Source organism: Channa argus, chromosome 12, assembly GCF_033026475.1.
Source record: "Channa argus isolate prfri chromosome 12, Channa argus male v1.0, whole genome shotgun sequence".
In the NCBI taxonomy this organism is placed as follows: Eukaryota; Metazoa; Chordata; class Actinopteri; order Anabantiformes; family Channidae; genus Channa; species Channa argus.
The window spans coordinates 20,412,622-20,425,564 of NC_090208.1; the positions used below are offsets into that span (position 1 = coordinate 20,412,622).

At 38.3% G+C, this 12,943-nt stretch overlaps 1 protein-coding gene across 2 annotated transcripts in view; it reads right to left on the reverse strand.

The window, feature by feature from the left end:
* trpc5a (transient receptor potential cation channel, subfamily C, member 5a) overlaps nucleotides 1-12,943 on the reverse strand; it is a 136,024-nt gene that overhangs the window by 47,848 nt on the left and 75,233 nt on the right. For both annotated transcript variants that reach the window (XM_067524847.1, XM_067524846.1), the window contains 2 exons: nucleotides 12,777-12,914; nucleotides 12,059-12,265 (listed from right to left, as the gene is read on the reverse strand). In XM_067524847.1, the coding sequence (XP_067380948.1) occupies nucleotides 12,059-12,265; nucleotides 12,777-12,914 (345 nt within the window). The remainder of the gene's footprint in view (nucleotides 1-12,058; nucleotides 12,266-12,776; nucleotides 12,915-12,943) is intronic.

Here is a 12,943-nt window from a genome sequence, read left to right on the forward strand (position 1 = left end):
GTATAATTTATCAGGACTGCAGGTATCACAGGCCTGAAAGACAAAAAAAAAGTTACACGATTCAAACGCACACACATTGTTCACATGCACATTAGAGCACTAATCTCTTTTAGGCAAACACACATTCATGTTATGGGGTTTTCATGAAGGTCAAGGAAGGTTAGATATGAAAAACGTGAAAATTTCGGTTTTTAAACTTAAGCCCCGAAGATTGATACTTGATCCAATCCTGAACTTTATTTAAATGATCTCACTAGGTCTTATTTTATAAAAACGGAGACCTTTCATAAGAAAGGAAGCTTTGAATAGAGTTGAAAAGGCAACCTTGTTATGCATTGCTATGCAGCTTGATGAGCAGAACTGGACAAAAAGAAAAAACAAAAATGCTGTGGGTTTCATACAATAAGCAATTAAATACCCATCATGTAACATTCAATACGTACCCCCTCACATAAAAAATACCGGCACTGTACTGTTCAAGCTGCAGTTTTTTCCTTTCATTTTGCTTGCTAAGGCCAACTGAGTTTTCACCACTTTTTACCTTTAACCTTTAGGAGATCCCATCAGCGTGATCAAGTCACATGATTGGTTCGATGGTATATGGGGATGTACCAACACAGTGTCTACCCAATGTCTTATAACAGCTTCACCGCTAAGTGAATTGATGAGGGTTTTACTGTCCAGTGAGTCATACTAGATTCCAAAAGTTTAATACTCACATCAGTATTTGATATCAAAAAGTATTTAGTACTCAGTACTATTATTATTACCTTATTACCTGGCAATAGGACATCCCTAATCTTACATGCCTCTTTCACATGCTCTCTTTTTGGAGGGTTTTCTCCACATTCCCGGTTTGCCATTCTTCAAAATAACTACATCTACTCCCACTTTTTTAATATCCCTTCTTCTCTCCCGTACCATCTCTCCTTGATAGCTATCATTTATCAAAATGTTGTACTACCATCGTCTCTTTAAAACTTTGTCTGCATTTTTTCCTTTCGATCCATTTTCCTTACGATGTCTTTTTACGTGTGCAAGATAATGCCTTTCTACCTTAACTCATTTCTGTCTGCACTCATTTATTTTTATTCTCTATCCACGTCTTTTGTTCTTTTCTTGAAATGTATTTCTCCATTTTTACCAGTCCAGGTTACTTGCATGAAAACAAGACACAGACGAAAAAATAGAGTGAACAAGTAAAGATATATTCCACCGCCCCTCTGTATCTGACTCACTCGTTCTTTTACTGACTATTTTGGTCCCTGGTTTCCTCTGTTCCACCTCTCCACCTCGCTCTGGTTTTGTTTTTTCTCTTACTGTTCATGTCTTCCCTCCACCTGCCACGTCAGCTCGTAACTAACTTTTTTATCAGCTCCCTGTTTCGTTCTGTGTTCTATCAAACGAAACCTAAACATATGAAATGTCACAAAAAGCTGAGTTTCCATCAGCTTAGCTGTAGCAAAAAATGGCAGAGTGTAAATGTCAGAAATAAATAAGAACAGTTAGAGCTTTTCATGTCCAGATATTTTTTGGGAAAGCATGTTGTTCTTTATTACACTTGTTTAATTGCACTTGTTTTTGTGCATTTTATTGATAAAAAACATATTTATACTTTATTTACTGTAACTCACAAATTTTCACAAACAGCAGAACAAATGTCTGTGAAGATTGTCAGACAGGTCATGGGTATCCCACATTGGCTTTTCAGAGGCAACTGGATGAAGGTGTCTCACCTGATCAAAGGCTTCATCAGATCTACCTGGCTTGGAAATGCTCTGTTATGTATGTTGATTAGTCTTTGACATTTTCATAGTTATTTGTGGGTTTTCTTATACCTGGCATTCATGTATGTCACCTGAGTCAAATTCTCCACACTCTCAGCAGACCATCTGCATCTGAAAGACAAGGGCCACTGAAGACAGCAATGTCCACATTCTGAAAAGAGACAACCAACACTTTGAAAGTGAAGTAAAGTAGGCTACGTCATACTTTCATATCAGAGTTAAAATTACAGCTTTATGTTGACAAGACCCTGTGACTCCAGGGTCAGCTGGCTTTGACTTTGAAGTGAATGTTGACATTTAATACACTATTTTCCAAGCTTAACGAGATCGTGCCTTGTTTATTCACCATATCATAAACAGAAACTCTTCATCACTTTCATTTGGTTTTCTCACCCTCTTTATGCAGCAGAGCAAAGTGAATAACACACACACACACACACACACCATATAAGATTACCAAGCAACACATTGAGGAAAATCTCATTCATGGTTCATGGTGCTGTTTCATCTATTACTGTCCTACGTAACTCCCTGTAACTGCCTTTGTTACTTCTTCTCCTCCAATGAGCTTTTTTTTAAAAACAAAATTATGATTAAATAATAAAAAAAAAGGACAGTAATTATTCTTTGATGCAACAGTAGGCTGACCATTACACTATCACACCCTGCAGTGGTTTACCATATGTGTTTATTTTAGTAGAATTTAATGCAGAGCAGCAGTTTCCCTGAGGGGTTCAGTTTCATTCGATAAAACTGTGGTGTGTTATGAGAGTCTACATCCATGTCTGAGTCAGTGCATATGTGCAGTGGTGTGTGAAAACATGCATGTTTATCTTGTCACTGCACTTCTGCCTCAACACTAAGAAACGTCAATGATCCATGTAGAATTCACATTTACATGGCATCTTTAATTATTAAAAGTGTGAATGGCCTGGTGGTAAAGCTCAGTAAATATAATTTCAGCATGAATAATAAAGTGTGGTCTAATGGATGCCAATGAACTTTACTTTTTATTTTGCTTTGTTAGTTATTCAAAAGATAGAATTTTAAAAGATACACAGGATCTTAGTGGAGAAGTGTGCATCTGGCCATTTGAAAAACAAATACATTTTAAGAACAGAATAATTTAGTTGCCACTATAGTGTTGCAACGGCATTACTAATTTACTAATACTTATGTATTTCTACATTTGTTTGTTTGGAGTCTGTATTTATTCCTTGGACCAAGCTGAAATTAAATATCATATCTCCAGCCTTATGGCCTGGCTCAATTTGTTTTGTAATTGTCATGAAGATCTTAACTGTTCAGTGAGACTTGAACCATGGTTCTGTTTGATCCTGACAGACATCACCACTTTAGGTTTGACAAAATTGTGATTGTTGTCTGGCCCATGGTCCTTTCCCACCTGCAGTTTTGATTGGAGAAAACATGCTTAACAACACGCCTGTACCTGACCTGACTCACTGTTGTACATTAGTTATTACTTCTTCAAAGAGAAAGGAAAAACTCCTTGAACATGCAGAATATTAGAAATAAAAAAAACACATCTAATCTGGAAATAATCCACATACACCAGGCCTACACAACAATAAATTGCAGCAGCCCACCAGCACAAAACCCAATGACAATACAATAAACTTACTGCCAAAAAAAGCAGTGTGTTATCTGATAATAAAGTGCCTCTTCTCTTAAAATCCATAGCTTTTTCCCAACACTACTCCCAGCATGTTGTCATTCAAGCTGTCATAGTAGAGATCTGTAACAGGAACATACACTAGTCCAGATCATTCAAGTAGTGCTGCAAGTTTCTTCCATTATGAACTTATCTGCATTTTCCTGCTTAAATATTTAATTGCTTAATATATAATCCATTCAACTGATACCCACCCAAGTTTACCAGAGTTCATGTATCTTCTTTGGCAAACCACCAGTGTAAAAGCCAAAGATAGGTTACAATCACACTAAACTGTCAACTAAGGGCTATTTCAAATAGCTTCATTTGGTTCTAGTTTGAGGAGTATATGTATATGAATGGTATTAAACTTGTCTCCACCTCCCTTTTATCAAATTATCTCTCTATTTTTAGCCAAAAAACTCACATTCACTCCCCAAACTAGAAGCATAAGAAGCAATCGACTAATTATTAAGTGTACAGTGACACATGCAAGGTCACAATGTATCCAAAGTGAATAACCTTTCTTTATTGGACATGTTTAGCCAGCAAGATTTCTTTCATTCAGTGATGACATTCAAGCAAATATATTCCACCCATTTCCCTGCAACATTTATCAGACTTAGCCAGACTGGTTGGACATACTTCACTGCCTGCTATGTGTCATACAACCACTCAGAGTATTTACTTAGCATTAACTAAGCATTATGGGTAAGTCGCTAAGTGTGCATGCATGTATCTGTTTGATTTACCCATTAAGTTGGAACAACTGAGTTGAAACCAAAAGTTACTTTTGCATTATGTAACTACTTATACTTCACATACTAAGTCTCCCCCTCTCCCTTAGCTCCGTCTCTGTCTTTCTGTTCAGTTTATGAGAGGAAAGGTTGAAAGATTTATCAATAACCATGACCACATCTACTGAATCTAAAATGCAAAGAGAGACAAGGAGAAGACAGGAGAGCAGGAGACAGACTGTATGTGATAGAATAGAAAACACCAAACAAACAAGAAGAGGGGAAAGGTGAAGGTTCTCTCATCCCTGCAGAGAAAGCGCTTAAACTTTCCAATAAGCAGATTAAAAACACAAATTCTTAATTGCAGGCACTAATAATGCATTATTGAATATAGTACATGCAGGAATTCATGTGACTATGTTTATGTAAGCATATGTATGTGCGCGAGTTTGTGTGTGTGAAAGAGACACAGAGCTCAAACATTGTCATTTTCTATTGGTAATACAGGGACAACAAAAAATATGTATGTCTCAATTCCCCAGCACACGCACACAGTCACAGCATTATATAATTTGCTCTAATAGCCTGGTGTTGGTGAAACATTACGGCAGCACTGAGTGTGTGACACCCCGACCGCTTTCATGCAGAAAATACACACAGACACATTCAAAAAAAGACATGAACATACACACACATACCAAATAAATGAAGGAACAGTACAAAGACCTAAAAGGAGGTTATTCCGAGTGACAAATACACCAAAGGACACGCAAAACAGAGACATAAAAAGAGTAAAACACATTGAACAAGAGTGCAGGAAAATGCAGAGATTTTGTGAGAACAGGAGCAAGAGACTGATGCAGCTAGTGAATATGGAAAGAAGGCAAAGCTGAAAGTAATTAGGAAAAAAGGAAGAAAAAGGAAAGATGAGCTGATTGTAAGTAATAGAGAGTTGAGAGCGACACTGAAACTGTAAAGGTAAAGGATGTGAGGGGAGGAAGAGAGAGGAGAAAAAAAGCTGCAGTAAGTGGAACGCTTACGTAACTGCACTGACAGTGTTCATCAACTATCTCCTGAGACTAAAACGAACACACTCACACACACAGATACACAAGTTAAAAGACAAAATTTCATAAACACAGGACGACACGGCGTCAGGACTTAGACACACACCCACACAACAAAAATATCTGCATGTTCACCGAAAGTCATGCACACCTAAATAATGAGCCCACACATATACACACAAAGGGCATGAGGAGAGGCTAATGTGGCATCTGTTTGATTGTCAACATCTGTTTTTATTGGGGCATCCAGAGGCCACTGTTCCTGTCTGCGTCCTTTCTAACTACACCTCCTTTAAAGCCTAACTATTTCAAAGGCTGCTGGACTCTCTTCTTTGTTCTCTTTAGCAATTCAACCGTTTTGCTCAAGTATTAACCACAGAATTGGTTATGAGGCACAGAAGTAAGCAAATAAAATTTAATATTTCAAAGCTTTGTTTTTACACCATTTTATAGTGGGTAGGTGGTTGTTTTTTCAGTAAAAGTGTTTCACTTTAACAGCTTTTAATTGATTTTGTTAAGGTAAAAATATTAGAGTGCCTACTACTGGCGAACAAGTATCTGTCCCCTTGCTCTCCCTCCATCCCATCTTTTCTCTCTGACATCTGAAGAAACATTTTTGTTGACATCTGTCACTCTTCCAAAACCCATTAACTTGCCATGTTCTTTTTCTCAGTTTTTCTCCTCCTATCTTTTTGCACTCCTATGTCTCTCACCCTACCAAAACGTAAGGATATAAGTGATTTTTGTTGACAGATGTGTCTCCATTTTTGTTCATTTTATAAATTGCATTTTTGTCTGTTTTCATGTCTTCCTCTCTGACTATTCCTCTTTCATTTCTTCTTCCCTGCATCTATGTCCATCAGTACAGTGACTTTTAGTTGCTATGAATACTATGGGAGGAAATACTGCCAAACAAGAGTCAGGACACTAAATCTATTCTATCACTACTCTCACTAAAAAAAAAACACTACTTTTTTTCTGCTCTTTCTTGCATCTCATGAAATGTAAACACTTTTCTGATAGGACTTCGCTGTGATGTTTTCTCCTTGACTTAAATTGTTGCTGCCTTGCACCTCACTTATAAGTCGCTTTGGATAAAATCATCTGCTAAATGGCTAAATGTAAATGCAAATGTAAGGACAACTGTAGTCTGCAGACTTTAAAACTATCTTTTTATGCCACCAAATTTAGGATTGTACAGAGAAATTCATGTAAATGATAAGAGTAAGGACAACATTTGACAATTGCTAAAGTTGACAATTGGTAAAGTTGCCCTTTAACTACTGCCAGCTCTTCATGCCCTCTGTCTTCGCGAGTGGCTCTCCAATTCCAGAAATCTTCTCATCACACTGCTCATTTTCTTCTAGTCTACCTGCAGTCTAAATATGAGAATGCCTTATTTTTAGAGCTGAAAGTCAGTACTGCAGGCCCAGAACACCATAGGACATTTTGAAAAATAAGACTTTCTACTTTCTGCACAAGTCTTGCTCAAATTACTACTCTGCAATAGCTGCATCTAATTATACTTCCCAGCAAGGTGTAGCAGCAGCCAACTTCAGAAGAGGCAGACGCTAGTACATTCTCTGAGTCACACTGCAAGGAGCATGATGGATATTTAATTAGTGTATTACTATCTAAGGTACGACATTGTGTGAGAAACATGAACTTCTGACCAACAAGTATTTCTTATCTAACCTAAAATATTTTTATCCTGAAGAAAGGTCACAATTAAAAGGTTACACTGCTGTACAGTAGTAAGTAGTTTTTAGATGAATATAAAAGCTGTCACCAAAATCACTGCACTCCATAGTAATTGTATAGTAATCACAAGCATAATAATGATTATGATAATTATTATGATGATTACAAGTAGTCATATCAGTACTCCGTATCAAAAAAGTCTACAGCACTGAAAATAACGGTATAGTGCACCTTTAGTTTCAAATCATTGTAAAAATAACGGTTAAAGCTAATAATTAATGATACAATAGATTAAAGTTCTTGCTCACTAACAATGTTAATTGATTGTTATTCTGAATAAACAATGGCTGGGTTGTTGTTACAGGGTTCAGTAAAATATTTAATCATAAAGTACTGCCGAGAAGTAGGAGCCCCTAGAAGTGAAAGGAATTTGGGCAACCTCAATAAATCAAATGGCTTAACAAAAATGTAATTGAAACATAACTTTTAAAAAGTTGTGAAAACTATCAGGGAAGAACTGATACGTCCATGTTTCCAATGTAGAAGAAATCCACTCTATAGTACCAACCTTTTTCATAACTTGTTAATCCTCTTTCGTTAACTGGCAGTAATTTAATACCACCATGACAAGACGCAGGCAAAATTCCACTGTTGGCCACTTAAAATGCTATCTATAAATAAGTTTCTAGAGTTTGCAGTGGATGAAGTTGCTCTGATGAGAACAAATTTTGAGCTATGGCCCAGGCCATGTACAGTCTCTTCTATCCCTGCCGCAGAAGTTTGTAATTCCTTATCCAAGGAAACTTAGACGCGTTGCCAGTCCTTTCACCAGTCTTTCGTACACAGACTCTATATTTCTTCTTCAGATCTTTACCTTGGTCACCTATGGCACCCAAAGACAGTTTGAAAGTACTTTACTTCCTGCTCTTATGTCTACCTACCTCCCTCCTCTACATCATCTGGTGATTGCTGTCATCCTCTCATAACTCCCCTAGCTCTGTCCTTTCACTCATTTCTTTTTCTGTCTGGCAGTATCCCTCTGTCTCAGCAGGGAACAGACAGGCAGACAGACGGAGAGAGACTGAGATCACCTTGGGCTTTTCTAACTTTGTTTTGTTTACCTCTATCCTATCAATTCTCTATCCCTTTCTCATTCATGTCCTGCTTTGTTCCCTCCTGCTTTCTATTCTTTATACTGATATAATCTGCTTTCACTTTCTATGAGCTTACACACTATTCTGTTGCTCAGTGTTTCATTCATCCTCCCATCTTTTCCCTGCACCTTACCTGCTTGCTAACACTCCATCTGCTTTCCTCAGCCTGTTTCTATTGCATGTCGCCTCTTGTATTCTCACTCTCCTATGACAAATCCCATGAGGAGAGTGACTAAGTGCCTCAAATCCTCAAAGACAAGAATTTGGTGTGCAGCAGAATTGTGTGTGCAAGTTTGTGTGTTAACAGACGTAACTAGGCCAGAAGGTTCAAGTGTCCATTATCCTCAAATGACTGCAAGTTTGATTCCCATTTTCAATATCATGAAACATAACTGCCAGTACACATAAACAGTAATATACAGAACTTACAGTTAACAGCTGCTGTTGGCATTTAGCCTTCCAGCAACCTAAATATATACATTAAGTATGTATATTAAGTACACTGATGTGGCATAACATTATGACCACCTGTACAATTTAATGCAATTCAGTACATTGGCTCTGCCATGAATTCGACTTACGTTTTTAGGTTGAAACTGTCAGAAAAGTGATAATTCTACTATATGTTTTATTATTGAGGTCAAAGTGGTAAGTGGAGTCGTACAGAAGTGCATTACAAGAAGAGGTGGTTCTAATGTTTTGGCGGTCCCTTTTTAAATAAATTAGCTGGCCAAGACTTTACAACCACCTGCCAATGGAGTCTGGAAACAATGTTTAAAATTTCCATTTAGGTTCTGTTCCTCCAGTATCTACCACAGATAAGCAGAACAGGGGCAGGTGACTGCAGCCCCTGATGTCTAATAACCGGCAGGTGATCGCCCAAGTGAGAAGCGTCCACACAATCAAATCTGTTCAATTTACGTGTGTGATCAACGCACACAGGAGGCACGATTTGATATAAAACTTAATCTGTGGGAAACGTGGTAGAAATGTCATCAATACTCCCACTTGTTGGCTTTTAATCTTTCAGATGATTCAGGACAGAGCAGCATACTACACGCATAAGTTAATGCACAGATTACAGACGTTGCACTAAGGGGCTCGAAAGATATAGACCAGATAATGTCAACAGCATTTCACTCAGATATTTGCATTCACACATATCCCCTCTGTCATGTCAGAATTCCAGTGGATGTCTGAAAGGGGCTCCAGTGTCAGGGGGCCCTGACAGGTATAATGAATAATGTTTAAACCATTCTCCCCTTGTGCATGCAAATAATCTTAAGTCAGTTTACATTACTCTGGAAGCCATGTGTTTATTTCATTTCAAAAGAATCTTTTCATTAAAAAATGACACAAATCTGGAAGCTAATTGAAGCAGAGAGTTTTCTTATGGCGGGGGCTCAAATTTCAGTATGGAACTATTTTCTGTTATTACAATTATTAAATATAAATACATTCATTATTTACTTTCCTGACCGCTTCAGGTAAAATGTAGAGGCCGTTGGAGTGGCATCCAGGCTGACACACAGACGTGGTTAAACATGGTCATTAACAGACTTAACTAAGTAGGCCTGATAATTAATTAAACAATAATTTATTTCATCATATTAGGTCTAATATGATTTCAATTACTATGAATAAATGTGTGCAGCTCTGCACTTGTCCAGCAATGATAGAAATGGGTCATTGTCTTGAAAGAAACAGTGATCTGATCCAAAATAATATCTGATGTATGGCGCTGCAGCCTCTTTGATGATAGCTTTCCCAAAACGCTTTTTGTCCATAATTTCCTCAAAACTGACCATGGGCCCTGCTCAGCACGGTGAAATTATTCCCTAGACATGGAACTTTTTGACTGTGGTTTCTGATTGTGGTTCACATGCACTTAAGAAACCAGCTTACTGGAAATCTGCATGTGCATGCAGAAGAAGAACAGTCTGATTTCTCCTCCACTTCAGACATATTTTGGAAGCCTGGCTCACAGATATTAACTTTGGTGATCTGAAAATGAATCGAAAAATCAACTGTGGAAAACCGATTATTTAGACTTATACGAGGCACTGATTTCAGTCGAACTAAACCTATAAACAAGGCGCAAGTTACAGTTCAAGGGGAGAGAAAAAGACAGAGGAGACACACACAGCTGATCGACAGTGGGAACTGAGCACTGTGTCCCTCTCACTTCCTATACTCTGTCCTCCTGCAGCTGTCACTCTAAAAAAACCACGAACACAAACATACAGTCAGAAAATAAAAATTTCTGTTAAAACTGGTGAGCCGATAGATTACATTAAGATATATTAAGAAAACCCCAGGTAGGTTTGAACCAGTGAGTTCCTAGATGTGTTGCATTAACCACCAGGACATCATAGGCTTCAATAGACATGATAAAAACAATATGGTGGCTGCGTCTTGTTGCCGCGGTCTGTCAGATTGTTTAGTCTAATGATGTTCTGGTTAACGAATCTACCGCTACACAGCTGAACTTGATTTACTCATAGTTACAGTTATAAGGACATTCAGTCTGTTATATAGGTACTGGACCTTGTGAAATGATTAGACAGAAACTAACATTGATCAGTTGGCCCCTCCTGTCTGTGAACGAGGCAGAGAAAGAGACAGTGACTGAGCAGGGTAGAAATAAAGAGAGGGACCTGTGGTTACGGTTACTTTCTGATGGTTTCACTGTGACTACATTCTAAAGCACAAATAATCATGACCACACCTCTGTCTCTATGCTCTGCTGGTGTGTGTAGCCCGCTTTCAAATAGACACACAGACCTGAAACTGGTTTCATATAACGTTAATGTTCACAATGCTCAAATAATCACATACTCTGTAGTATCGTAACACTAATCACTGCTCAGCTTGGTGGATCAACACAGCATTGTAACAGGATTTTGAGGAGGTTGTTTAGTGGCAGCAACAAAGCAGGTCTGATTTCATTACGTTGTGGGGTTGACGATTCAAACTCGTGTTATCCAAACATGAGTTTTAAGATGCTATGTCTGTAATGTTTATGATTTTTCCTTTTTAGCAAATAGTGGTCATTCCCCCCAGGTTTTTGCGCAGTTTTTTGAGATTGTTGTGCCCCACAATCTCTGATATTATGAAAGCTTGAAAAACCTTGTGATGCATGTTAGGATGTTTTATGTTGTTTTAAACTTATAGCTCAAACAGAATTCATGGGGGAAAGGTTGAATTATTTGATGCCGGGGCAGCATGGTGGTGAAGTGGTTTGCGCTCCCGCTTCACAGCTAGAAGGTCCCTGGTTAGAATCCCGGCCGGCTGCTTCCTTTCGGTGTTGCATTTGAACATTCTCCCCATGCTTGCTCAGGTTTTCTCTGGGTATTCTGGTTTCCTCCCACAGTCCAAAGACACGCATGTTAGGTTAATTGGTGACACTAAATTGACCGTAGGTGTGAGTGACAGTATGAATGATTGACTGGCGACCTGTCACTGCGATAGACTCCAGCCCTCTGTGACCCTAAACAGGATAAGCAGTTACAAATAATGCATGGATGGATGGATGGATGGATTGTTGTGATTACAACAACCTGAAGGGACTAACATATCTTCAGTTAGTCACATGAATTATAACATCACTAAAGGCCAAAAAATTTGGCCTCTGGGCCAAAGAGTTGCAGAAACAGTTCAACATTCCTAAGAAGCATGCTGCAAACCTGCCCATAAAAAAATAAGATGGCTATATATGTGTCCACTTGTACGTAACAACTAACACACGGAGATAAAACACATACTTCCAATTTCCAACAGTACTGTAATGTGAAAAAGCAAGTTCAAAATATTGGATTTACATAACCAACAATGCAATTTTTTTTCAAGCTGTATTTGCGGTCTCATATAAAAGGTTTGGGAAATTTAAGAACAAAAACTTATCCATAAATAGAAGTCACTATGCAAGGTAAGTCCCTACCTCTTTTTGGTGGTATTTAATGGCTAGTTTTAGCTTGGCCAGGTCATGGCACTGTCTGGGGTCCAGTTCCTCACTCTGGTCATTGTCTCTGTGGTTCAAAATCGTTTCTAGCTCTCTAGAACTCCTGGCCTGATCGAGCAGATCCTTGGCAAAACGTTTGCACTGTTGAGACAGCTCCTCATATTCCTGACGAAACTCATTCTCCACCTGAGGAGGAGAAGAAGACATTAGAGGTTATGAGAGAAGTAAAAAACATTGTTATGATGAGTGTCTAGCTGTCCATAACTCAGATTTCCATTATTTGATTCTGTCTCTAGATCACAGAGGGTAAAACTCAAAGGTACTATTTGACATAAATTATTCTGAAGCCTGTGCTGTGGAGACTGCATGGAAAGAGGAGAACTGTTCTTACTCAAGATAAAACTTACCTTATGCTCAACAAAAAAGCTACAGAAATAATAATCTATGAGTTATTTATGTAGCTAGAGCTGTAGAACCAGAGTTTTAAAGTTATTACAGTTATTACTAGAAAGTTATTACAGCACAAATGAAGAAAGAACTTAAGACAAACCTTTCACTTATTGTGCATTTAAATGATATTGGGAGATTTTAACGGCCCAACGAGTTTAGGGTTTGATTTGGCTCCAGCAGAGTTTGCTTGTGGCTTGGAGAAGGTGGTTCTATTAGGAAACACAAAAAAAGGCATTGATATTGATACCTTACTAAGTTCTTTGAGTTCCCAGCCCAGTCTGAAGGCAGTGAGGATCGGATCTTCACTGGAAAGTGCAATGAGCGATGGCGACGCCAGAGCCTTATAGATGTTGAGTCGAGAGCGAGAATGTCGGAGGCTGTCTACCTACAGAGGAATAATACAACACACAGAAA